The sequence below is a fragment of the Ranitomeya variabilis genome, chromosome 8 (assembly GCF_051348905.1).
Source record: "Ranitomeya variabilis isolate aRanVar5 chromosome 8, aRanVar5.hap1, whole genome shotgun sequence".
NCBI lineage: Eukaryota > Metazoa > Chordata > Amphibia > Anura > Dendrobatidae > Ranitomeya > Ranitomeya variabilis.
Window position 1 is genome coordinate 196927418 of NC_135239.1, and position 27534 is coordinate 196954951.

At 39.7% G+C, this 27534-nt stretch overlaps 1 protein-coding gene across 8 annotated transcripts in view; it reads right to left on the minus strand.

Annotated features, from left to right (window-relative positions):
* Positions 1 to 27534, minus strand: part of MAGI1 (membrane associated guanylate kinase, WW and PDZ domain containing 1) — a 446025-nt gene that overhangs the window by 243226 nt on the left and 175265 nt on the right. For 7 of the 8 annotated variants that reach the window (XM_077275976.1, XM_077275974.1, XM_077275973.1 and 4 more), the window contains exon 2: positions 20967 to 21083. In XM_077275976.1, coding sequence (XP_077132091.1) covers positions 20967 to 21083 — 117 coding nt within the window. Of the gene's footprint in view, positions 1 to 6967; positions 6987 to 20966; positions 21084 to 27534 lie in introns of those variants that run through there. The other variant, XM_077275978.1, reaches the window with a different exon arrangement.

The following is a 27534-nucleotide window of genomic DNA, read 5'->3' on the forward strand; positions in this document are numbered from 1 at the left end:
AAAATCAATTCACCCCCTTCTTCCCATAAAATAAATAACTTAAAAAAAATACATATTTAGTATGCTCCCTGGGAAAAAAAATAGTGCAAATAGCATCTTATCCATAGCATTATACAACAATTTTGGCATTCCCATCAGAGACCTCGAAGCCACCACGGGGATATATTAGAAGAGTCTGTGGTTTGTGGGTAAATGTACCCTTTAATGAACGTTTCCTGCCAGATCGCCGTCTCTTCCTCTTCTTACGTTCGCCTGCAGCTGTATTTCGCTTGTAACATTAGACCTCTTCATTTATAGCAATGAATGAATAAGGCAACCTGGATTAGTTCCCAGATCAATAGCGTTCTGCAGCTGACGCTCACCTCCTCGGAGGAGGATAAACTTAGATACAATCACATTATTAGGCAGGAAGATTTCAACGTTCCCCATCAGCAGAGATAGTATCGGTGTGTTAACCTCAAACATTGATAAGTACAACAGTGTCCTGCAGAATATGGCCGCGAGACAATGATAAAGGAGAAAGTAACTTGTAGCAAGACATATTCATTCAGGACCAATCTTAAAGGTGGATTTATCAATAGATTTCATAATACAAACTGCAGTGACTATTAAATCAATCTCTTAGTCCTGATGAGGCCGGTGCATCTACTTTGAAAACCCAGGTAAAATACTTCATTAAAAGGGAATCTGTCAGTAGGATAAATCCTTCTAAGCCATCTAGTTCATAGGAAGCTGAATAAAATGATACCTCGATCTCTGCAATCCGATGTCTTATTCCAGAGAAATCCAATTTTTTCTTAATATACAAATTAACTGTTAAGATCTATGGGTCGGACATAGATCTCCCTGAGAATCTGCCTCCAGAGCTTATTTTAAAATAAGTTACCAGCGTGAGACATGTAGATCAGGAGAGCAGACTGTTAGTCATTACATGACTCACACTGGTATCTTTCCCTTTCATTTAAAATAAGCACTGGAGACAGACTCTTGGGGAGATCTATGTCCGGCCTATAGATCTTAACAGCTCATTTACAGTGCCTACAAGTAGTATTCAACCCCCTGCAGATTTAGCAGGTTTACACATTTGGAATTAACTTGGCACTGTGACATTTGGACTGTAGATCAACCTGGAAGTGTGAAATGCACTGCAGCAAAAAAGAATGTTATTTCTTTGTTTATTTTTTTTTTTTAAATTGTGAAAAGTTTTTTCAGAGGGTCATTTTTTATTCAACCGCTCAACCCACCAGAATTCTGTTTGGTTCTCCTAAAGTATTAAGAAGTAGTTCAGGCACAAAGAACAATGAGCTTCACATGTTTGGATTAATTCTCTCTTTTTCCAGCCTTTTCTGACTATTTAAGACCCTCCCCAAACTTGTGAACAGCACTCATACATGGTCAACATGGGAAAGACAAAGGAGCATTCCAAGGCCATCAGAGACAAGATCGTGGAGGGTCACAAGGCTGGCAAGGGGTACCAAAACCCTTTCCAAGGAGTTGGGCCTACCTGTCTCCACTCTTGGGAGCATCATCCGGAAGTGGAAGGCTTATGGAACTACTGTTAGCCTTCCATGGCCTGGACAGCCTTTGAAAGTTTCCTCCCGTGCCGAGGCCAGGCTTGTCCGAAGAGTCAAGGCTAACCCAAGGACAACAAGGAAGGAGCTCTGGGAAGATCTCATGGCAGTGGGGACATTGGTTTCAGTCAATACCATAAGTAACTTACTCCACCGCAATGGTCTCCGATCCAGACGAGCCCGTAAGGTACCTTTACTTTCAAAGCGTCATGTCAAGGCTCGTCTACAGTTTGCTCATGATCACTTGGAGGACTCTGAGACTGACTGGTTCAAGGTTCTCTGGTCTGATGAGACCAAGATCGAGATCTTTGGTGCCAACCACACACGTGACGTTTGGAGACTGGATGGCACTGCATACGACCCCAAGAATACCATCCCTACAGTCAAGCATGGTGGTGGCAGCATCATGCTGTGGGGCTGTTTCTCAGCCAAGGGGCCTGGCCATCTGGTCCGCATCCATGGGAAGATGGATAGCACAGCCTACCTTAAGATTTTGGCCAAGAACCTCCGTTGCTCCATCAAGGATCTTAAGATGGGTCATCATTTCATCTTCCAACAAGACAACGACCCAAAGCACACAGCCAAAAAAACCAAGGCCTGGTTCAAGAGGCAAAAAATCAAGGTGTTGCAGTGGCCTAGTCAGTCTCCTGACCTTAACCCAATTGAAAACTTGTGGAAGGAGCTCAAGATTAAAGTCCACATGAGACACCCAAAGAACCTAGATAACTTAGAGAAGATCTGCATGGAGGAGTGGGCCAAGATAACTCCAGAGACCTGTGCCGGCCTGATCAGGTCTTATAAAAGACGATTATTAGCTGTAATTGCAAACAAAGGTTATTCCACAAAATATTAAACCTAGGGGTTGAATAATAATTGACCCACACTTTTATGTTTAAAATTTATAAAAATGTAACTGAGCAACAAAACTTTTTGGTTTGTAAGATTTATGCATCTGTTAATAAATCCTGCTCTTGTTTGAAGTTTGAAGGCTCTAACTTATTTGCATCTTATTAAACCTGCTAAATCTGCAGGGGGTTGAATACTACTTGTAGGTATTGTATATATTAAGAAAAATGTGGATTTCTCTGGAATAAAACATCGGATCGCAGATATCAAGGTATCATTTTAATCATTTTTCTATGACCTAGGACATCAAAATGAAAAGAAAACAGAGTTCAGTTCCAGGTGATGAGTGTCAAAAATTAGAAAAAAGTTTATTCAGTCATCAAAATACTAGGAGGGGTGATCCTAATGACAGATTATCTTTAAATAATAATATTAAGGCGCTGTAGCTGTAATCAAAGTGTTAATTCTCTGGTCACAACCCATGGTGGGCAGGCCATTTGTGGCATCGTCTTCAACGCGTCATGTGATGTGATCATGTTCCTAAATAAAGTACTGTGCCTTTAATTACTAATATACTGAGTCTACAAGAAAGATCAATAATCGTGAGGATGTGGTTTTAATTGCTTTATTTATAGAACACTTGAATTAATTGCGCGGTGCAGCTAATGGGCTCCGGGTCGGGTGGTAAATCCTAGCCGGCCTCCTCTCCTGACATATCCAAGTATACACTGATCTGTGTATTCATTATCACACAGCTTCAATGCCCACAATACTAGATTACTAAAGTTCAAGGACAAACGTGCGTCTCCTCCCAGTGTGAACAGTCCATGTACTGACACAAGGCTCATCGGAATGTTGTAGAACACTGGCGCAAACAGTTCAAACTGTTTAAAAGAAAAACGGTTTTTGTTGCCCATAGCAACCAATCAATAACTGTGCAGCTCTTTTTTTTGCTTATGCTGTGATTGGTTGCTACAAGCAACAAAGAGCATTTCAATAAATCTGTACCCCCCCATCTTTTACAAAAATACAGCTCTAGTTATGTTGCGTTGTAGTTTTATTAGCACCGTTTTTAAACTAAAATATTACGAAGGGTGTTCCATTTTTTTTAAAGATGGATATCTAGGCCCATCAGGCACTATAAAAAAAAAATATAAAATTTGCATATTTTGAGGGGTGTTAATTAAAGAGGTTGCCAAAGATTTTTTTTTTAAAAGTCATCTGCTTTTTTTCCTGTCCAAACAGCGCCACTCTTGCACACAGTCTGCGTCTAGAATTGCAATCCAGTCTAGTTCACTTTTAAAAGACGATTCCCAACACCAAAAGTAATGATGGAGTTATGTGAGCACTCAATTCTCTAAGGGTGCTAAAACTTATGCATCTGCCTATTTTCCCTTACGCAATTATTAAACTATAAAAAATGTTTTTGCCTAAAATACAAAGGAAATGTGTCATCTTTAACTTTAGCCATTTTAGAGATCATTTCATCTTCAGTTTGCTTAACTGTTCACAATAACTGGAATTTTGACCAGGGGTGCCCAAACTTTTACACGCCACTGTAGGTCGAGAAGCATTCTATGCGCGCAGAACAGATAACTGATACAATCGCTTTGCGCCCCTAGGTCACTATTTCATCGACAGCGCATCACTTGTTATATGGCACGATGTGCTGTTGAGAATGGGGATAATTTTAAAAGGAGTTGTCCGGGTTTGGGACAAAAGTCTGAAGTCCCCCTATATGACACCAGACTGCCAAATTTTGACACTGCGCAATGCACACACTGTCACGATTCCCCTTTATTCCCAGTGTGGTAAGGTATGTCACTTACATACCTGCGGACACAAGCAGAGTAGACTCCTGCACTTCTATCATTTCTATTCAGACTAGTCGGCACATGACCGCAGGTATACAAATCAAATACATGCGACCATTAGACGACCGCTGGAACCGAATCCTAACTGTGTGCATTACATAACGTTAGGATGCTGCAAGCACAGCAGTTTACACCAGGGGCGGACAACCCCTTTAAGGCTGGTTTCACACTTGCGTTTTGATCTGCAGTGTTTGTAAAAAAAAAATGCATGTGGTGAAAAAACGCATGTAAACGCGTGCAAACGCTGCGTTTTTTAGACGCATGCATTTTTGCATGCAGAAAAAAAACGCGGCGTTTTGACGCGTTTACATGCGTTTTTTCCTGCATTTGCGTTTTTGAAACGCATGCTGAGAAGTGTGTGACAGCTGCCAATCATCAAAATCAACTAGAAAACCCACTATAAACAGAAATAGCTAGGGTTAGGGTTAGGATCCCTAGGGTTAGGTTTAGGGATAGGGGTAGGGTTAGGGTTAGTGTTAGGGGTAGGGTTAGGGTTTGGATCCCTAGGGTTAGGGGTAGCTTTTTATAAGAAGAATGTCCTGGTCACCAGGTCACTGATAAGCCACCCCCACCATCAAGGTGATAAAGGGATCCAAACCCTAATCCTAACCTAAACCCTAACCCTAACCCTAGGCATCCAAACCCTAACCCTAACCCTAGGGATCCAAACCCTAACCCTAACCCTACCCCTAACCCTAGGGATCCAAACCCTAACCCTAACCCTACCCCTAACCCTAGGGATCCATAGGGATTGGCTATTATGTTGACCTGGAGACCAGGACATTCTTCTAATAAAAAGCTTTGTTCAAGGTGGACACCCCAAGATATACGGTATTGCTATAGAGTACTAAAAATATAAACTCGGAGAGTATTCACTGTCATATTGTTAGGGTTAGGGGTAGGGATAGGGTTAGGGGTAGGGTTAAGGTTAGGATTTGGATCCCTAGGGTTAGGGTTAGGATCCCTTTATCACCCTGATGGTGGGGGGTGGCTTATCAGGGTGTATTCTTGTTTTTTTTCTATAAAAACGCATGCGTTTAAAACGCAAGCAAACGCATGTACGCAAAAATTCATGCGTTTCCATAGACATCAATGTATTTTTTGCCGCAAATCAAACGCAAATGAACGCATGCGTTTTTTTGCGGCAAAAAAAAGCCTCTGAAAATTACTACATGTTGCATTTGTGCAAAAGAACGCATGCAGCAAAAAATTATGTTTTTAATGTTAAACATAGGGGAAAAAAACGCATGCGTTTTTTTCGGTAAAAACACTGCAGATCAAAACGCAAGTGTGAAACCAGCCTAAGATGCCATGAAAATCATTGCACCTGGCAAACAAGCATTTGATCGCCAGCCTGTTTAGGCTCGTCTAAATGGGCCATAAAGGGGCCACATTTGTAAAAATCAATCGTGATCCCAAAAATGGGAGTACACCTTTAACAATACGAAAAAAGACACATCAGTCTAAACAAATCAGACTTGACAATATCATCATTTGCTGCAATATCTTCCAATATCTAGTTGCATAGACAGCTGTAGACGTTCCTATATTTCCTGCATTATTTACCAGAAAGCAAACATTCCGTTCATAATTGATCGGTCTCTGCTGTCTATTTCCTGTCCCGTGATTCTCTCCTGTTCATGCATTATTCATCATCACCATGCCTGTGCTGTCCCCTTTAAGAGAAGCCGGTGATCTAGTCAGATATTCCGGTCAGACAGGCGGTGCGTGCTAGCAGACAGCTATGCAGATCAGTAACACCAGCATCTTCCTGTACCACCCAGCTGCCAGTTATCATCAGGCCTATCCTTAATCCTCTTGTATGGCAGAAAGGCCTCGAATAGAGAATGCAATGGAAGGAAGGAGGGAGGGAAGGAAGGAGGGAAGGAAGGAGGGAAGAGGAAGAGATACGTTCATATGTATCCATAAGATTCCAAGCAAAAATAAATACAATGTTACATTTTTTTAAAAAATATCTCACTATTTATTTATTTTGAATTGCTACAAATAAATACATAATGCACTAACCCTTTGCTTGCCACAGAAGATTTTTTTTTTTAATTATTTTCTTTCTTTCTTTCTTTTTTTTTTAAAGACCCTCGTAAGGAATGTAAATTCATTAAACCTCCGGCAATTCCAAACCCTAACCTGCAATGCAGAGGCAATACAAAAGGCAGACACGCTTCCTGCTAACATTTCTTTTTTGAAAAGTCCTATTGTTCTGCCGGCATCTGGACCTGATCTCAGCCTATTTGTGTCCAATGACCCCTCTATTCAAAGAAGCACCCCCCCCACCCTCTCAACCCCCAACTCCCCCCCCCCCATTCACGAATGGGCCTCACGTAAAGCCTGGCGGATGAATTAAATAGGCAGCTCTAGCCATCTGTCCTTCATAGCTGGGTATAGGCTGCTTTGCTTCTATTTCAGTGCATTTAATACAATCCCCCCCCCCAAAGAAAAAAAAAATTACAGCCGCCACCACTTCCTAAGCATTTGGCACCGATCCATACAAATAAAAATCCACTGCACCTTAACCCTTGACATGCCGTACCTTAACCCTTGACATACTGCACCTTAACCCTTGACATACTGCACCTCAACCCTTGACAAACCGCAGCATACATCAGCATTGTGCAATGCAACTAGAAATATTAAAAATAAAGGTTCAGCACTTGCCTTGCACCGCTATGAGATTCTGCCAAAGAGATTAATCCGACCTACGTGGGGGCTGCAAGCGTTTCTGCAGCAAAGCCCAGAATGGAGAAATGGATTGCACCGGGGGTCTACAGCCCTAGATAAGGAGGACTAGGCAATGAGCTAGCTGCAGCTGGCAGCGCGCAGGGAGAATGCAGAAGCCTGTTATATTATTGGCGACACTTCCAGCACATGACAATATCCATCTGTATGGAAGAGGGGAGACTGAGCTGACAGCGTCACATCACAGCTCCTCCGGCCCATCCGACTGCACACCACCATAGGCCAAGCAGCACCGCTATATAAGAATGGTCGGTCCTGGCTAAAGGCTCATTATTTGATTACATGGTGCAGATGGTGCCGATGTGCTGCAACCCATAGTAACCAATCAGAAGCCTGGGATCGGCCTATTGCAAGCCAGAAAGCAGCCGTGTGGCCTGTTGCTAGGAATGCACGACTGTAAATTACGGCGAGGACGTGGCTGTAAAAATAAAATGATACAGGGCAAAAAATAGAAATTGTTACTAGCAGATGGCTATTTAGGGCTACACGGGTTTGGAGGAGGAGGAGGAGGAGGAGCGGCTTTCTCAAAAAGACCCAATTATCAGAGAGAAAACAAACAAGAGGATGTACATTATTATCGACGGGCGGATGGGTCACATTATCCTAAATAATTGGGTCACGGGGGCCTCTTTAATAAGAGAATGCATAATATGATTAGCCATTATTTATATAGCGGCAATATACGTAGCACTTATATGGGGAGACGTTCAGACCTGAATTTTGGGGACCTATCTACCCGCTTAATTCTTCTTTTTTTTTTGCTCTAAGGAAATCTTTTTTCCCTCCAAGAGTCATCGCCCTCTTAAATTTCTGACCCAGTTTGTCCCTCCTTTTCCCTGCAAGGGATATTGTAGTTCTAATGATGACCCATGCAGGAAAAATAATGACTTCCTGTTTCTACATAGAGTTTAGAAGGATTCAGCAAGTCAGTTATTAATCAAGTGATGTCATAGACCTAATGGGAAAGAGAATAATTTACTGGGTAGAAATACAAAATGAGCAATTGTAAGTACACAGTGTTAATATAATATGACGAGTGCAATATATTAAGAGGATATACAATATGATGGGAGGAGGAGGGGTTCTTTAAGGTGAGCAAAGGTCATTGTGAAGACAAGCGGGGGAAGTAAGCTGTGACATCGCCTATTGTGACTGGTAGATCCTGTGTTATCTACTCTATATATAGGTGTTATCAGTCATTGTACAGGAGGAGGAGGTGAGCTGTGACATCACCTATTGTGAATGGTGGATCCTGTGTTATCTACTGTATATAGAGGTGTTATCAGTCATTGTACAGGAGGAGGAGGTGAGCTGTGACATCTATTGTGAATGGTGGATCCTATGTTATCTACTGTATATAGAGGAGTTATCAGTCATTGTACAGGAGGAGGAGGTGAGCTGTGACATCACCTATTGTGAATGGTGGATCCTGTGTTATCTACTGTATATAGAGGAGTTATCAGTCATTGTACAGGAGGAGGAGGTGAGCTGTGACATCACCTATTGTGAATGGTGGATCCTGTGTTATCTACTGTATATAGAGGTGTTATCAGTCATTGTACAGGAGGAGGAGGAGGTGAGCTGTGATATCACCTATTGTGAATGGTGGATCCTGTGATATCTACTGTATACAGAGGTGTAATCAGTCATTGTACAGGAGGAGGAGGAGGTGAGCTGTGACATCCCCTATTGTGAATGGTGGATCCCGTGTACTGTATATAGAGGTGTTATCAGTCATTGTACAGGAGGAGGAGGTGAGCTGTGACATCACCTATTGTGAATGGTGGATCCTGTGTTATCTACTTTATACTTTAGATAGAGGTGTTGAATTACTGCTGCGACTACTGTAGTAAGTATGTGTTGGATTTGCAACACATCCCAACGGTCAAATTTTGTATTCCTTTTTATTCCTTAGGATAACCCTAAAGTAATATTCTCCTTTATGCAAAACGAAATTAATCTTAGAATTTGCATCATTACCGATTTCGTAATATAATTTCGTTTAATCCACCAATAAAAGACAGAGCGTTGTCTTGGTCTGTAGTCTGTTTCTGTTATGGCAGCTCTGCCTTTTTCACTAGAATGGGTCTCGGCTGCAATACCACACATAGCCTTTGGACAAGAGTGGCGCTGTTTGTTTAAAAATAACTGGAGACACAGAAAAACATGAGTGTATGTAATACTGACTTTTCTCTCGTGCGTGAAAGGAGCGGATCTTGCATTGATGACCAGCTGGCACATCAGATGCCTTTCACAAGCCATAAATCCTGACTTTGGGTGACCTTGACCTATTATGTACTACAGATAATGGGCTCTAAGGTCATGAATGTGCGCGGTTTTCATTTAGCAAGTGTGTCTCTATGTAGGTTACTTATTAGACATGGCGCTATATTTTAGACAGCTGAACCTCGGCTAATAAAGCAATAAAAACTGTACTGCCCAAGCCCCAGATAGTTATAGACACATAAATGTGCTAAACACAAAAGATTTGGGGTGTAAGTATTGCAGAAAAGAGGAGGACTAAAAAAAGTTTCCCAAGTCCCCATCATATAGTGATTATGTGCGATACAGTCAATACGGGTTCAGAGCAAACACTACCTGTCCTAGGATAACCTGACCTACAATTCTAGATCTGGGTAGGTTCTTCTACCACTAACTGCTACAAAGGTTGCTTTATAGAGAGAATTCTAGTAAAAGAACGCAAACTTTAACAAAATCGATAACATAAGCCATGATTTTTACAGGTGCAGTTCACTGTTCCCACCACAGGGCGGACAATTGAGCTGCCATTATGATTATTCTCAGTTTACAGCATGTGGTAAAATATACCTCCACACTTATCCACACCAGGAGAATCCATTTCCAGGGTAGTCTTTGCTATACTGTGATCTTATCTAGCATTTATGGCCGATACAGTCTTTTTCTAAAGTTTTTATACCTTTTACCCAATGTACCAAAGGGCCATTATATTCTAAATGAATGGGATTTTTCGAGAGCCTGCAATATGTTTTACTTTTCAATGTGGACCCAAGGCCATAAAATTAAGGCAGCACGACTATGGAGTGAAGGGTGGTTGGTTAATTTAGGGTCTTTGGCATGAGATATGACCAATGTGACCTCATCGAGGAAGAAAGGACCTTTTTACATGGGGAAATAATCTTTGTTCCTGATTATCGGACAATGTAAATTACCCAAAGAGCAAAATAGTCGCTTGATAAGTGTTGAGATCGTTTATGCCGACATATAATTCATCATTTTTGACAAGATATTGCCCCATGTGAATGAAGGAACTACAGATCGTTCTTCCCCATATGCTGACAAACGAGTCTGGGCATATGAAGTCCCGCATCAAGAATGTGATGGCCTTCTGCGATTTCTTTTTTTTACCTTTGTAGTGAAGAATGCTAGGCTAACACTTTCACAATTGCAGTGCCATACAGTGCACAAGTAATACCACCATATAGTGCAAAAATAATATAATAAAGCCATACACTGCCTACATAATAGTGGCAAACCGTGCATAATTAATAACGCCATATAGTGCCAAACAATATAATAAAGCCATACACTGCCTACATAATAGTGGCAAACCGTGCATTATTAATAATGCCATATAGTGCTGAACAATAATACTTTACAGCAGTACACGACTTGCATAAAATTGCCATAAAATGCTAAGTAATACCATACAGTGACTTACTGTCTAACCAAAAGTACCAAACACAGGCATAAAAAAAAATCCTTGCCAGGCATAATAGTACTATGTAGTGCCAAAAATGGGTTCAAATAACAGTATACTATTTCTAAGTGGCACCTTTGCAGTCAACATGGGATAGCTTTAGGTGGGGCATGGTGAAGACCCCAAGTGCGGAAGACCCAGGACCATTGCCTCTTTTAATATGAGAGACTTCTGCCAATTTTTTTTAATCTTTTGGGAAGAAATAGAGAGAAATGCCAGCATAATATTGTCATAATACCAGTGTTCTGTAGCGCGTAATTAATATTGCCATATAGTATCACGTAATAATACCGTACAGTTATACACTAACACTGCCTACATAATAGTGCTAAACAATGCATCATTGATACCGCCATATACTGAAAAACAATATTATAAAGCAGCACTCTACCTACATAAGAGTGCCATATAGTGCCAAATAATAATACCATACTATATATCCATATAATACCTAGATAATAGTATTATATAGTGCCAAATAATAATACCATACTATATATCCATATAATACCTAGATAATAGTATTATATAGTGCCAAATAATAATACCATACTATATATCCATATACCGTAATACCTAGATAATAGTATTATATAGTGCCAAATAATACCATACTGTATATCCATATGGCGGAGGCAGCACTTATTTGCTGAACTTGTAGAGGCCTCCTATGTATCCTTGTAGAGGCCTCCTATTGATTTGTATAGGATGTGTAGTACCCTCAGAGAAGACGACCAGCTCCACAAGAAAGTATTTCCGTCCGGCCGAGGATCGGAGGGGGTGCTGGACCCCGGCCATTGCCTCTTAGGATGGGCCATCAATGTAAAAGTAGTGGACAACCACTTTAACGAATGTTAAGATGATACTTTTTTCTGCACTACTCATTAGCTCTTCTTCACAGCGGCCTACCGGAGGATTCTCCTGTCCTCCAGTGGGCCAGTCCGAGCCTGCCCGGGACCATTTCCCCTTTTACCCATGCTTTGTAGTCAACTAATAATCTCTTATACACAGATCAGGAATTGTATCAAAGACTATATTAGGAAAGTAGAAGACATATCGAGGGTCTATATTTACGCACCCCCGGAGGACCCCTTTAAGTGTCCACGCACCACATCCCCATTACTGTCCTATAGGAAGCATTCGTCAATCTCTCGCCATAAATAACATTTTCATCCTATTAGGCCTTTGAAGTTGGTTATGGTAATTCCGTCACCACATAATATCTCTACACGGGGGGCAGATACTTTATATCTTCTCTGGACGTGCGATCTCACAATACACCAGTGCCCAGAGGGCTCATTAAGTGGCCTTCATTCATTACGCTGCGGATTAAACAGGCGGGAGCGGACTCCATGATACTTACTTCTGAGCTTAGTCTGATAGATACATTCTTGTTTGGAAATATTAATATTTAATTTTCCACCACAACAATATATCTGCCAGAGGTGCGGTGTAAATAATGGGGATGTATCCGTCACTGCCAAGACTATTAATTGCTACATGAAAGGTAAGAGCTGAAGACACAGGAGACGCTTCATGTCTATTCCCTGCACACACAATGCTATATTAAAAGGGGAGGTCATCGTCAGAAAAGCAACTTATTTACATTAGATATGTTTTATGCTCCATCATTGTAGTAAAAAAATATATAAAAATCATGCAATTTTCATATTGGCCACTAGGGCTATTCTGGACTTCTACCTCCTGGTTCTTCACAGAAGACTTTATCGAAGTTTAATTATCACAGACAGGATTACAGTGACCAGTAAGCCTTCTGCAAACCGCAGATAACACAGTATCAAGCAATCAAAATAGGTGATGTCACAGCTCACCTCCTCCTCCTCTTCCTATATAATAACCGATAACCCCTACATACAGCAAATAACACAGGATCAACCACCATTCACAACATGTGATGTCACAACTTACCTCCTCCTGTATAATAGCCAACACCTCTATACACAACTGATAACACAGGATCCACAAGTCAAAATAGGTGATGTTACAGCTCACCTCCTCCTCCTGTACAATGACTGCTAACATCTATATATACAGTAGATAACACAGGATCCATCATTCACAATAGGTGATGTCACAGCTCACCTCCTCCTCCTGTATAATGACTGATAACACCTCTATATACAGTAGATAACACAGGCTCCACCATTCGCAATAGGTGATGTTACAGCTCACCTCCTCCTCCTCCTGTACAATGACTGATAACACCTCTATATACAGTAGATAACACATGATCCACCATTCACAATAGGTGATGTCACAGCTCACCTCCTCCTCCTTTACAATGACTGATAACACCCCTATATACAGTAGATAACACAGGATCCACCATTCACAATAGGTGATGTCACAGCTCACCTCCTCCTCTTGTACAATGACTGATAACACCTCTATATACAGTAGATAACACAGGATCCACCATTCACAGTAGGTGATATCACAGCTCACCTCCTCCTCCTGTATAGTGACTGATAACTCCTCTATATACAGTAGATAACACAGGATCCACCATTCACAGTAGGTGATATCACAGCTCATCTCCTCCTGTACAATGACTGATAATACCTCTATATACAGTAGATACCACAGGATCCACCATTCACAATAGGTGATGTCACAGCTCACCTCCTCCCCCTTCCTTTACAATTACCTTTTCACACGACCATTGTACATGTGATTTTCCTGGATGACCAGAGTTGAATAGTAGAGACATTTTTTTATTGGACTACGCGTTTTGGGTTGGTACCTGATAAAGGAGAAGGACCGTCTCCAAAACGCTTAGTCCCATAGACAATGAACGGCGTGGTGGTCAGGCATGGTCACCTCCCCTCTTCTCAGGGTTATAATGCCCAGATCTTGAGATAGCTGGAGATCCCAGCAGTCAGATCCCTAAAGTAATAACCCTTTAACCGCCAGGTGTTGAGAGTCAAAGCCATCTATACTCTGTAAAAGGCATTTTTTGTTTTCAGACCACCCACACCACCTACTCGTGGACCCCGGCTGCATCTCTTCCCCTGACCTCTGACTAGACAATCAGCGGCACTCCTAACAGAAGATATATAGTACTTTCATTTTTTATGATGCCTCTTGGCCACATCCCGGATAAGAAATCCTTTCCAAAACAGTTTGGGTAGGGCAAAAAGTATCTAAACTACATATGGTAATAAATTGGCCCACGGGAAAAAAAAAAATCAATTTTTCACAAATTTTTTAAGACATTTTCCCCCGATGTTACACAATATTTGGAGTCCTTTAATTTGGCACTGGATGGTTTTGTTATATTCAGACGATACACGCAATGAATACAAAGTGTCTAGAAGTATCCAAGAGTAATAGTCTTCATTTATATTATTTTTTTAATTATAATTAATAACGTAATATCAATATTTTCATACAAGTAAAAAAAAAAATGATTAAATTATAGGGAAGAGGTTTTAGTAAAAAATAAAATAAAATAATAAAGCTTGCAATTTTAACTTCTGAAGTGGCCTTTAATATAATAATAGAATTTATGGCGGAGACGCTGGTGATGGGAACTAATTATTTCTCCCTCTACCTGATGCAAATACTCATCCTGATCCTTCTCGCTTGTGCGTCCCTGGGGCCGACACGACCACTGTAATGGCAGAAGGTCATTCTAATCGGAATGCCAGCACTATTTCTCCAATTATGCTGCTGGGCTGTCACATTAACAGGTCATCCATGCGGGAAGCCGAACATGACATATTCCAGAAAAAAAAAAAAACTTTCGGATAGACCCCCCACCTATAGGTGTGCGTCCATGATCCTCCATAACCTGGATCTTAAATCTGTTGTATCAATTTTATAATCTAAATGTAACTCAATAAAATCTAATATATATATTTTTTTGTGACTCATCAGAAATTGACCCTAGCAATAACTAAGGCACCAAAATCATCTGGAGGATTCGTTTCGCCCCAATGGGCCAGCGGAACCCTGCCAACCAGTCAGAAAGAAACAGTTCTCGATGGTCCAAAAAAGGATATTCTCCATCACCAAAGGAAAGTAGTCAAAAACTTAGGATAAAAAAAACCAAAATGGCATAATTTGAAATAATTAAAAAAAACAATGTTCACGTGTTTCAGGTAGAAAAACCCTGAAATGCATAAGAATTATTATTTTTTTTTAATATGTGCATATTCTGCGATTTTATCCTATATGATTAAAGACTAAAGATTTAAACTCCTTTCCTTTGCTGATGGAGAACATCCCGTTTTGGACTATTGAGAGCCATTTGACCTGGAATCCAGACAAGTGCATACTCCGTGCACCACACCCGGGCCACGGAGTGTCTATCCTGGAAGCCTCATGGGATACTTACCTCTAACCCAAGAGTGGTGAGCTGAATGGAGACTTACTAGGAAGAAACAGTTCTTAAAGGGAATCCTATCGTCAGAAAATGACTTGTGGTTTAAATACAGTTTTTGTGCTTGATGTATTAAAAAAGGGGGACAATGTTTTTATTTTTTTCAAATCACAATTTTTATAAGTAACAATAAATTAGTAATCACAATTTTCACACTTGACTATTTTAGACTATCAATTCTAGTCTGTTCAGGAAGAGTTTTCAGCAGGCTCCTTATCAGCAGAGGAAGGATTACAGTGATCGGTAACACAGCTGATAAGATAGGTTCCACTGATTACAATAGGTGTTGTCACAGCTGATCCTGCTCTCCCTCTCTCTTCACAATGATCTTTGTACACGCTCATTAGATGCTTCAATGCAAAAGACAGAGTCAGGATCTGACCATTGATTGCAAATGTTCATGTGTTGTTTCCTGAATTCTTTATGAAAAAAATAGTAATCTTGCAATTTTCACACTTGGCTATTTCAGCCCTCCGATTTCCTTTCTTTCAGGAAGAGTTTTCAGCAGGCTTCATTTCATCAGACAAGCCCCTGGAAGAAGCAAGGCAAAACGCGCGTCGGTGCGGAGGGATGCAATTCTATTTCCATGGTGGATATAATTTTTTCCTGATTTGGGTAAAACTTTCCTTTAAACCATATTAATTACTTGATCCACTTTGGGCATCTCTTAGTCGGAACTTTGCATCATTGGTTATTGTATATATCATCCAAGGTGTATATATTTACCCGGATTATTAGCAAAGCCAGTAGGTATTAGTTATCTGATATATTGCCTGCTAAAAGTTTGTGATACTGCATCTCCTTTTGGCTTTTTATCCTACTGTGTATTATTATGATAAATAAAAGATATTTTTTTAACCTTTGATCTATCTTGTACACTTCTTGATTCTTAGAGAACTAATATTTTTTTCTTGGATCATTATGTTACAATACTTATTATCAGAGGCAGGGTTACAATGATATGTACCCAACTGGTAACACAGGATCCACCAATTACAATAGATCATGTCACAACTGACCAAGATCTCCCTTCATAAATGATCTTGGCGCACGCTCATGCTTCAATACAAAATATAGGGTCGGGATCTGGCCATTGTGACTAATATACACGTGTTGTTTCCTGAAACAACAGGAAGCTAAGAGTCTAAAAATAGCCCCCAAAATATAACTGTACCAATTCTATTTTTTAGTTTTTAATACAGATGCTTCAATACAAAATATAGGGTCGGGATCTGGTCATCGTGGCTAATTTACATGTATTGTTTCCTGAAACAACAGGAAGTTATAGTCTAAAAATAGCCCCCAAAATAGAATTGCAATAATTCTACTTTTTATTTTTAAATACAGACGGTGGGGTCAGTTTTTAATACATATGCTTCAATACAAAATATAGGGTCGGGATCTGGCCACTGTGGCTAATGTACATGTGTTGTTTCCTGAAACAACAGGAAGTTAAGAGTCTAAAAATAGCCCTCCAAATAGAATTGCAATAATTCTATTTTTTTAATTTTAAATAAAGATGGTGGGTCATTGGATAACATCTTATCTGATCACGTTCGCTCATCGCTAATGTTGATTCATCTCACAATGCCATGAATTGGTTGCGTTCTTTCAAAAGACCGATTACTGACCGACTGTCGCCTGTATACTTATCAGGGTCGTTCCAATTACTTCTGAAATCGCTGCTTCCTTATGTACAAATAGTTTCTGGGTAAATGTTTGTACACCGTTTGGTTTATTATACCAGTACATGACTTATGTTCAGATTACACTTATTGTAACAAGTTGATTGCAAGGATATTAATTGAAACGTTTGCAAACATCCCATTAATTTGCAATTAAAACACATTTTTCATCGCTAATTGGCGCACTATGGGGTCATCCGGCGTTCTTCTAGAAAGTCGACTGCCTCTTGATGTAGGCTTTATTTGAGTAAAGAAAGCCAGTGGAGTCTCCTCTTGTTTAAGTCACTATAAACTTGTTATTAAAGATCCATAGAGCTATATTTTCTCTTGTCAAAGCCAGTCATAGATCAGGAAAATGAAATCAAGAAGGGGTCATTTAATTAAATTCCTACTGTGGGATATACTTGTTACTATGCTTAATATAGCAAGCAAATCTAATCAGCGTAGAAGTGTGATGCACGGACGGAATCCCTTATTTATCAGGTTTATAGAGAATTAAGTAAACCGAAGTCAGTTCTTTCCCCGCGAGAGGAAAATTTGATGAAAACTAAATTTAAAGTCAGGCCAATGACACAGGGTCACCTCCCCCCAGGAGCTGTAAACACATTAGTATCTATTCCACATACCCAACAGAAAACATCTTACAATACAAAAAGGAAAATAATCATGGAAACCACAGCTCCCTTTATCCAAGAGGCTCGGTGTTAATATTACCATTACATTACCATAATAATTTCATGTTCAGACATGAATTATTAACTACATAAGAGAAAAGACGCTATTAATTAAATCCAGCTAATTAAAAAAGAGGAAATCTTATATCCTGCATTTTATGAAATATAATTTGTATTTAATACAGTTATAGAATTGGAAAGGGAGAAAGGATGGAAAAGGAAGGAACAGAAGAAGGGAAAGGAAAGGAGGGAAGGGGAACGAAGGAAGGGGAAGGAGGGAAGGGGAAGGAAGGAAGGGGAAGGAGGGAAGGGGAAGGAAGGGGAAGGATGGAAGTGGAAAGAAACAATAGGAATGAAAAGAAGGAGAGAGATGGAAAGGAAGAAACAAAAAGGAAGGGAAGAGAAGAGGAGAAACTAAAATGAAGGGAAGAGAGGAGATGGGAAGAGAAGGAAAATAAGTGACAGAAAGGGAGGGGAAGAGAAGGAAAGGAATGGATGGAAAGGGAAGAGAAGAAATTAAAGGCAAGAGAAGAGGAGGAAGGAAAGAAAGACGGAAGGAAGGAAGGAAGGAAGGAAGGAAAGAAGGAAAGAAGGAAGGAAGGAAGGAAGGAAGGAAGGAAGGAAGGAAGGAAGGAAGGAAGGAAGGAAGGAAGAAAGAAAGAAAGAAAGAAAGAAAGAAAGAAAGAAAGAAAGAAAGAAAGAAAGAAAGAAAAAAAAAAGGAGGATTGAAATGGAAGGAAGCCACAATGAAGCTGTAAGGAAGGACGAAAAAGGAATGAAGGTGTAAAGGAAAGAAGAGGTAAGGTGTAAAGTAAAGGAAGGAAGGAAGCAAGGAAGGAAGGGTGGTTAGAAGAAAGGAATAAAACGAAAGGAACAGAATAACATTTTAAGTAAGGATAAAAAAAATGATAGAAAGAAGGCTGGTTGGAAGTAGGAATAGAATTAAAGGGAAGGACAGAAAACTATAGAAGGAAAGATGAAAGGAAGGAAGGACAGAACAGGAATAAAGAACTGAAACAGAAGTAAAGACAATGATATTCCAGGAAAGGTAACTGGATTCCTCTGCTGGGTACCAGCCACACTCATTAGGGTCCCTTAACCTAACCCACTGGACATTATACCGCGAGTTCCCAGGCTCTCTTTGGTATATCTGCCCCATTTTTTATACTACCTATATGGCCATTCATTTCAGTGACCTTCAAGGAATTCTGCATTTTACCTTTGGGGGAGGCAAATGACCAACCAGAGATTCTGGTAGCTACAGATCACCAATCCTGATCGACCTTCATGGAGGATGAAATCACTCGGCCATCACTTATATAACACAGTGCTCCTCATACCAACCAGTAGACATATAAACGCGAGCTGGTAGCTAGACTGTAGGATTTAGGTCCTAGTGGCTATTAGCCAATGATATACCTACAATGCTACCTCTTTATTGAACTAATTAATAACCGAGCTCTATATAATATTAAGTTCCTTAGTAATTTTGCCACTTCCTGTGCCGTTTATGATCTGCTTTATATGAATATGGGTCTAACATCCCTACCCTCACTAGGGGCGCTCTTTGAGCTGTGCCAAAGACGGATTTTGGATCCAGGATTCTGTTTTATCAGAACTGGTTAAACATTCAACAGATTTCTGCACATATGCTTTATAGCCTAATAAAAAGGAGAAATAAGTCTCCCTTATAAATAAGATATCGTTTTCCTTTAAGATTCATTTGTTTTATCGTTTTCCAGGCAATGCACCTTATACGATTGGCACTTTATAGCCGTCCAGCATGTATTTTTAATGTTTGCAATTAGGAAGCCGATAATGCCGGCCAATCTGCCACTGTCATCCTGTTCACACTAAAACCACTGATGTGCATTAGCTTCTGCATTATGGTTGATAAAGCCTTTCGTCTCCACTTGTACTCATAACGTTGGGAACCGGAAAACCTTTGATCATTCCATTGTTAAAAAAATATAACCATTGAAATATGTCCCATACAGCTTCGAAGATCTTCTAGCAAATCATCTTAAGCAGCTTATACCAAGAGCCAGATACGTTTCTACACTCCATCACTATAGACGTAGGCTACGAGGCAGATAAATGTTACACATTGTACATCACCCCGACTCCTCGGCCCTTATTCACCAGCTCAATAATAACACAAGTTTCTTTCCCGGAAAGGTTCTTCATAAATCTCAACAATAAAATCAAAGTGGCCTCCTCCATTTTTGATTTGTTTGGTAGACGGTGAGTGAAGGAAACATGAGGTTGGTAGGGTTGTCGTATTTGTGTGGGAATATAACACTGGTCATCCGCCATAGTGTATGATGAATATACTCTGAGCTTTTATTAGGCAGACTTTTTTTTAATGGAATATCAATGACACACTTCTGTAGACTTATAAAGCTTTTAAATATGGTAATCAATCTGTGGTAAATCAAATCTGTGTTGTCCTTGTTTCGAGCGGTTCTACGGGCGACACTTCCATCATTTTACACATCGACCGAGTCTGCTCTTGACGGACAAATGGATGATATATGGCCGAGAATGGCATAAATGCTGCCTTGATGGAATACGTGATTGGAAAATATCATTGTTTGGACCTTGAAAAAATGACCACAAGACCAGACGTAGCTATTGGGGGTGGAGAGGAGGCAGTCACAGCCAACCCAGCGGTCTAAGACGGTCCAAACTTCCATCGGTCATAAGATTTTACCTTTGACGCTTTTGGCCATTCAATCTGGCTATTGTTAAAAGTTGGGTTTCTATCTTGGTCAACCACATCACTGTTAAACAAAGACTGTCCTAAAATGTTAAACCCTTGTACTAGGTAGAGGTTTGGGGTTTTAGTTGGGGGACGGTTTACTTTTGCAACCCTTTTGTATTTCCCCAATGCATCAAACCTGAGAAATACAGTCATTTGCTTGAAAATTTGATATGTGTAGACAGCTCATAAGCAGAACTATGTTTCTTCATGGTAACCTACTAGACACAAACCCTACAGACATACATCCTTTTATTGGAGAGAGATGGGAGTAACACATGACTGCCGGAACAGACTCCATCCCTTAATTACGGCGATAGGAGCCGAGTAGACAAAACGGATGAAACTTTAACGAAGGATACAAACAAGAAGTGGTGCAGAGAGGACGAGAACTGCCGGACCCGACTACAAGGGTTTGTTTGCAGTCTGTTACCATGGACGCACATAGGAATTGTATATACAAAACAGTAGGTTATAATATGTGTATACATGTTGTCCTTCTCCATCATAAACAAAAATGTACAGTTATTCCCATAAAGGGTTGAGATGGGAATAGCCTTTTTAGGGATATCCAAAAACACCAGAAATGGTGGTATATATACAGTAACAAAAATATATGCATGTTTGTTTTTTTTTTGTTTTTTTTTTACTTACAAGGCACTGCATGGCGATAAAGATTATCTCGGATTATTTGCTGCAGCTCGTGATCAGGGGACGCTTTCTGGAACCTTTGGTTTAGATAATGCCTCAGGTCCTTGTTCAGTCGACTTCCTAAAAAAAAAATAATAATAATTTGGTAAGGTTATTGACTAAAACAAGAAATGAAATTGCCAAAAATAATTATTTAAATAAGAAAAAGTCTTTAACATACACTTTCTCCATACATCTTTAGTTATAAAAGTAAGGTGGTAAAAAATATAGTAATAGCATATGACCAATCATAGCTAAACATTTGCCATTACAAGGTTCATATTTTTGCTAATTTTTCGGCATGTTAAATTACAGCATCATTTGAGATGGATAACAGGAAGTGGGGGTGTGACTTTGTTTCTCTACAGGAAGTGGGGCAGGACTTTATCACTGTATAGGAAGTGAAATAGGGTCTTTGTCTCTCTACAGGAAGTGAGGGTCTTTCTCTATAGGAAGTGAGGGTTTTTCTCTCTACAGGATGTGAGAGGGTCTTTGTCACCCTTCAGGATGTGAGAGAGGGTCTTTGTCACTCTACAGGATGTGAGAGAGGGTCTTTGTCACTCTACAGAAAGGGAGAGAGGGTCTTTGTCACTCTACAGGAAGTGAGAGAGGGTCTTTGTCACTCTACAGGAAGTGAGAGAGGGTCTTTGTCACTCTACAGGAAGTGAGAGAGGGTCTTTGTCACTCTACAGGAAGTGAGAGAGGGTCTTTGTCACTCTACAGGAAGTGAGAGAGGGTCTTTGTCACTCTACAGGAAGTGAGAGAGGGTCTTTGTCACTCTACAGGAAGTGAGAGAGGGTCTTTGTCACTCTACAGGAAGTGAGAGAGGGTCTTTGTCACTCTACAGGAAGTGAGAGAGGGTCTTTGTCACTCTACAGGAAGTGAGAGAGGGTCTTTGTCACTCTACAGGAAGTGAGAGAGGGTCTTTGTCACTCTACAGGAAGTGGGGCGGGTATTTTTCACTCTACAGGAAGTGGAGCAGAACTTTATAATTCTACAGGAAGTGAGAGAGGGTCTCTCTCTCTACAGGAAATGGGGGAATGTTTTTGTCTCTACAGGAAGTGACAGTGGGTATATGTCTCTCTGCAGGAAGTGAAGGTGGGCCTATTTCTATAGGAAACAGGGGAGGGTCTTTGTGTTTCTACTCCTGCTTTCCTCCCTGTCACACTGCATACAGACAAAACAGAGAGGCAGTGTTCAGTTCAAGACAGGAAAGCTATTGGATCATGTTAGGAGCAATGCATGGTGGCAAGCTATAGAAAGGAAGTTACTGAACATATAGTGCTGGCAAAATAATGATGAAAAAGAACCAAGCCCTTAAAAAGAAAGGATTGCAGAGTAGAGAGCCCAAGAATTGGCACAGCTCCTGGATATATTTGATTGGCATGAGCATTTGTAGGGATGGGTGGCAGGAGACCATGCTTTAAATTTTAACATTTTGGCAAGGGAAAAGTGAATTATAGTTGAAAAGGAAGGCAATGGAAGCAACATAAATAGATATGCGGCAAGCTCTTCCCGGCAGCTCCTGTCGGGAAACGTTGTGGACGTCTTGCCTATTCTACTGGGTGTCCAGGAGATCTCCAGTGTTGTTGGAGCCGGCGCAACTCAAGAGAGTGGAACAGTTTGCCTTAATAATACTATATACTACACACCGCCTTTGGCTGGTTCTGTGTTAAATATCTTGGTTTAAGCAGAGTTGTTCAATGTAAACGAGTCTTTCAAAGAGGAGGAAAATTGGAGCAAATGGACCCTTTAATTACTATACACCAGGCAGAAAGAATATCATAAAAGCACCGGGAACATTATTAGTTCACTGAGAAAGGAGTGAACTTGCTGCGGGAAGGAAAAAGTTATACATCCACATTCTGCAAGTTCAGCAAATTAAGCGGTACAATATAAGTGCGAGGTAATGTTCCCGCTATGTATGAACATCTATAATAGGAATGCATCAAAAAGAAAAGAAAAGAACCTGCCTAGATAAATGGCATAACTTCAAATCAACATAAACATCAAAAATAGAGAAACTGGAAGTCTATATAGCCATAAAATCACAAAACTTTATTAAAGACATACATACAAAATCAATTTAAAATGGAGACAGAGAATATGCAAATGAAAACCACCAAAGAGGTAAGAGATACAATGATATTTATATAAATAGCAGTATACTAGAAGAGTCTATACAAAAATGCGCAGAAATCAAGTATAATTAAATTCATAAGAATGTACCTCCCTTCATAAAGGTAATTAAGGGTGCTATACGCATATAATGCACATCCAAGCTCTATTGTTTAATATTGCATCTTGCCACAAAAGTGGCTAAGTGCATTAATATATAAAAAAAAAATCCTTATCCTATATAGTATAGTGCGATAACCTAGAGAGGATATAATCCTTCACATATCATGATTCTATTTCATTGGGAATATATCTAGCTCAAAGTGCAAAAAATAGTGGCCTATAAAAAAGTGCATCACCAGTGCACATATAGAGCTTTGCCAAGTGGCAGTATATAATAGGAAGGATAGCTTGGAGTATTACCTCTATGGCGGTAGCAGCAGCCCGACGCGCGTTTCGCGTGTTGCTTCGTCCAAGGGAAAGTGCACTATACTCTCTAGGTTATCGCACTATACTATATAGGATAAGGATTTTTTTTTTTATATATTAATGCACTTAGCCACTTTTGTGGCAAAATGCAATATTAAACAATAGAGCTTGGATGTGCATTATATGCGTATAGCACCCTTAATTACCTTTATGAAGGGAGGTACATTCTTATGAATTTAATTATACTTGATTTCTGCGCATTTTTGTATAGACTCTTCTAGTATACTGCTATTTATATAAATATCATTGTATCTCTTACCTCTTTGGTGGTTTTCATTTGCATATTCTCTGTCTCCATTTTAAATTGATTTTGTATGTATGTCTTTAATAAAGTTTTGTGATTTTATGGCTATCTATAATAGGAAGCTGCTGATGACACCGTTATAGAGAACGCAATTTGTTGAAAATTAGTTTATCTACTTATAAACACAATGATTTGTTAAACAGAATTTAAAAAGTGCACTGTTTTCTGTGGTATTGTCATAAAGGACCCATTTTCCAAAAAAAGCGGAACTTAAAGGAGTTATCCTCTTTTTAACATTCTTACTAAGTGTTCTGCTGCTGGCACCCACAGCAATCAGTTGGAAGAAATTACATTTCTCTATAGCACCCCCACAGGAAAAATGAAGTATTACATAGTAGGAAATAAAATTACAAATTCCTGGTCCTCCAGAGTGAGATGAGATATGTAGCTGCCGGCAAATTTATAAAAGATCAAAATTGGGGAAGTTCAGAAAAGTTTATAAGCAATATCTATCCCTATTAACTAATTCCATTGCTTTACATTACAGCCTTTATTCTGGAAAGGAATACTTAAGCAAAGAGCAGGAAAAGACAGCGCATAATTGGGATTCTTATTTAAAAACTCTTCTTTAAACTTTCATACATTCCGGAGACATTGTATACAGAAACTAGCTCTTACTCCAAAGAAAAGCGCTTTTTTTTTCTTACCAAGGACCCAAACTCTGATGATTTTTTTCATCTTTTCTTTTATTGAGAAGAAACAAAAGCACAATGGAATCGTTAAAAAGTTCAACATTGCAAGTAAATCATTCCGGCTTTCAATGTTGCCATGATGGACAAAAGAAAAGATCTTCATAAAGACAAGAAAACACAAGATCACAATAAAAGCAGGGCAGTAATCTTTTACCAAAAACCAGCACCATATAGGTAGAAGGAAAACCCAATGGCAAAAAAAATCAAAATGGGTATTGTTTTGAATCCTGCATTGAGCGGGGGGTTGGATACGATGACCCTTGAGGTTCCTTCCAACTCTAACATCCTATGATCCTCGCAGTGGTTTGCTATGCAAAAAGATCACCCAATCGTAGACAATCGGGCTTTGACTTTATCCTTTCATGAACTCCCTTAGGCAATCACTTCTTCTGTTCCATATTCACTAATGATGTATTGGCTTGGGATGAGATTCACTCTACGAAATGGAAAGGAGATGGCACTAGGGACCTTCTCAGTGGGTCGTATAGAAGCTCTAAGAGCTGCTTCTTTGGTACGGCTAATGTTATCAAATACCAGATTCTCATCTTCGTTGTGTCACCATAATAATTTTCCTATATATCCAATGTCTAAAAATCAAGCCTAATGGAAAAAGGAAAAGGCCTTGGCCAAAGCAAACATATCACCAGCCCCAACGTGGCCAAAGTTGCAGGACAGACAGGGACATAGATATAGAGGATACAGAAGAAGCAGGTATGGCTAGGTCTTGGTGTATGAGGATGCCAGAAGATAAAGAATGCGGAAACCCAGTACTACAAATTGTACATGACTACTTGACAACTCTCCTAGAATGTCCAGAAGGCTTTGGGAAAAATTGAGCAAATTTCTTTAAAATCGGACGGCTTTCCCATGCACCGGCATCCAATGCACATTCAGGAAGTTGGGGAATTGAGGGCATAGGTAAAGACCTTCTAGAGGGGCATGACTAATGATCAAAATCATTTATCTCCCGGATAACAAATATGGCAAAATTTGACAAGTAAGCACATGAAAGTTGAGGGATGGGGCCAGTTACAAACTTTGCTTTGGAACCCAAGATTGTTAAGGTCATGAATGAACTATCTATTTTCTAACAATGGAAATGTACAGAAACGATGCAGGAAAATTCTTTACACTGGTGATCACAAATTACATTCTGACCCTAATTGAGACACTTGAATTTTCGGTCTTTGTGTAATATGTGCCAAGACCATGCTCACAACAATCATAGCATTGGCTCGTTACAAGGATCATCCACCGGGCCTCTGTTCTTTTGTAGAAACCGATGCGCGCCGTGCTTTAAAAAGCTTTAGTAATACCTTGCTTTTATGTGGATTATAGATCTATTTCATTAAGAGAGCCCGGCTCTCCTTCCAGTAACCTTTACTCAGCCTTGCTCCGTGTCTTTTATACAATGCTACATTAACGAGAAGAAAAAAAAAATCTGCTCTACACCAATTTATCTACAACCTCATTAAAGAACTAGGTAATGCATGATCACTGGAAATAAGAAGGAATCCTAAGTGAGGAGCCGCTATAACCAGATAATGGTGTGATTACTGCATACATAGCACAGCACTGTAATATCATTAGGGAAATATTTGTGACCTTAATGGCATTCATGGAGGCGGTTTGCGAAACTGACCTAAGATTGTAAAAACGCGTGTCAAATTATGGAAATGCGTTCTGCTGGGTGTAATTGAGTGAAGCCGATGTCTCTCGGGAATAAGATGATGCTGTTGGGAGGAATTTGCATGTTTTCAGTGTTTGCTGAATTTTAAAGTTATAGTTATCATTCGAAAAGAAGCCCGAGAGTGGTTTTCATTTGTAATAGCCGGTACAGTCAAATAGTATAGAGTTGAGCAAATAGATTTGTGGTCCGGCACCCAATCCGGTGCTCGAAGGCCGTCTCCACGTCTGCGTCTGGCATCTTCTCGCATTTCCTAAGCTTTTTAATGTGTCATGATGACTTGATGTGAGGCTTGTAAACACTGGAGTCGCTGAGGATGCGAGCCATAGACGTGAGGTCTACCTTGGTCCAGCTGCCACAGAGTACAAGACCGGACACTGGGCCAGGGTTTGGGGAATCTTTTTGCCCCACTTTAGCTGAGCACATGGGACGAGTTGTACTTTTGAATGACACCTTTCATTTTACCGCAAAGTGTACTCAAAAGCGGAAAATATTACAAATGTGGTGAAATAGCGTAAAAAAACAATAGTGACATTGTTTTTTTTATGATATGTTTTTAAGGTGTACATTTTGTGGTAAGAATTACCATGCAATATGATTCTCCTCATCAATACGATTATGGCAGTTTTTTTTCTTATTATTTTAGTGGCGAAAAAAAAAATTCTGAAATTTGCAAAAAAAATGTTGGAGTTGTGTCACCATTTTCCGAGACCCCTAACATTTTTATTTTTTGTCCAATGGAGCTGTATGATAGATTATTTTTTTGCGGGGCGAATCAATGTTCTTATTAGTACTCTTTTGGGATAGATGTGACTTTTTGATAGCTTTTTACAGCATTTTTTTGTGGAAAAACAACAATTTTGGTGTTAATTTTTCCCCGTTTACGGTGTTAACTGATCAGGTTAATTGTTTTTATATTTTGATAGATCAGACTTTTTTGAATATGGCGATACCAGGTGTATGTATTTTTTATATCTTTATTTTCACTGGGGAGAAAGAGGGGTGATTTGAACTTTAAAAAAAAAAAAAATTCATATTTTTTTAAAATATATATATGGTATATATGTTTTTTTACTTGTCATTGATTATGTTATAATCCAATCGCTTGTGCTATATGCAGCGATTCCTTAGCATCGCTGCATATAGCAGAAATCAGTCTCCTTTGAAGCTCTGCCACAAGGATTCAAAGGAGTTTGGTAAGAACAAACACGGGGGTCATCAGCTGACCCCTGGTTATAATGA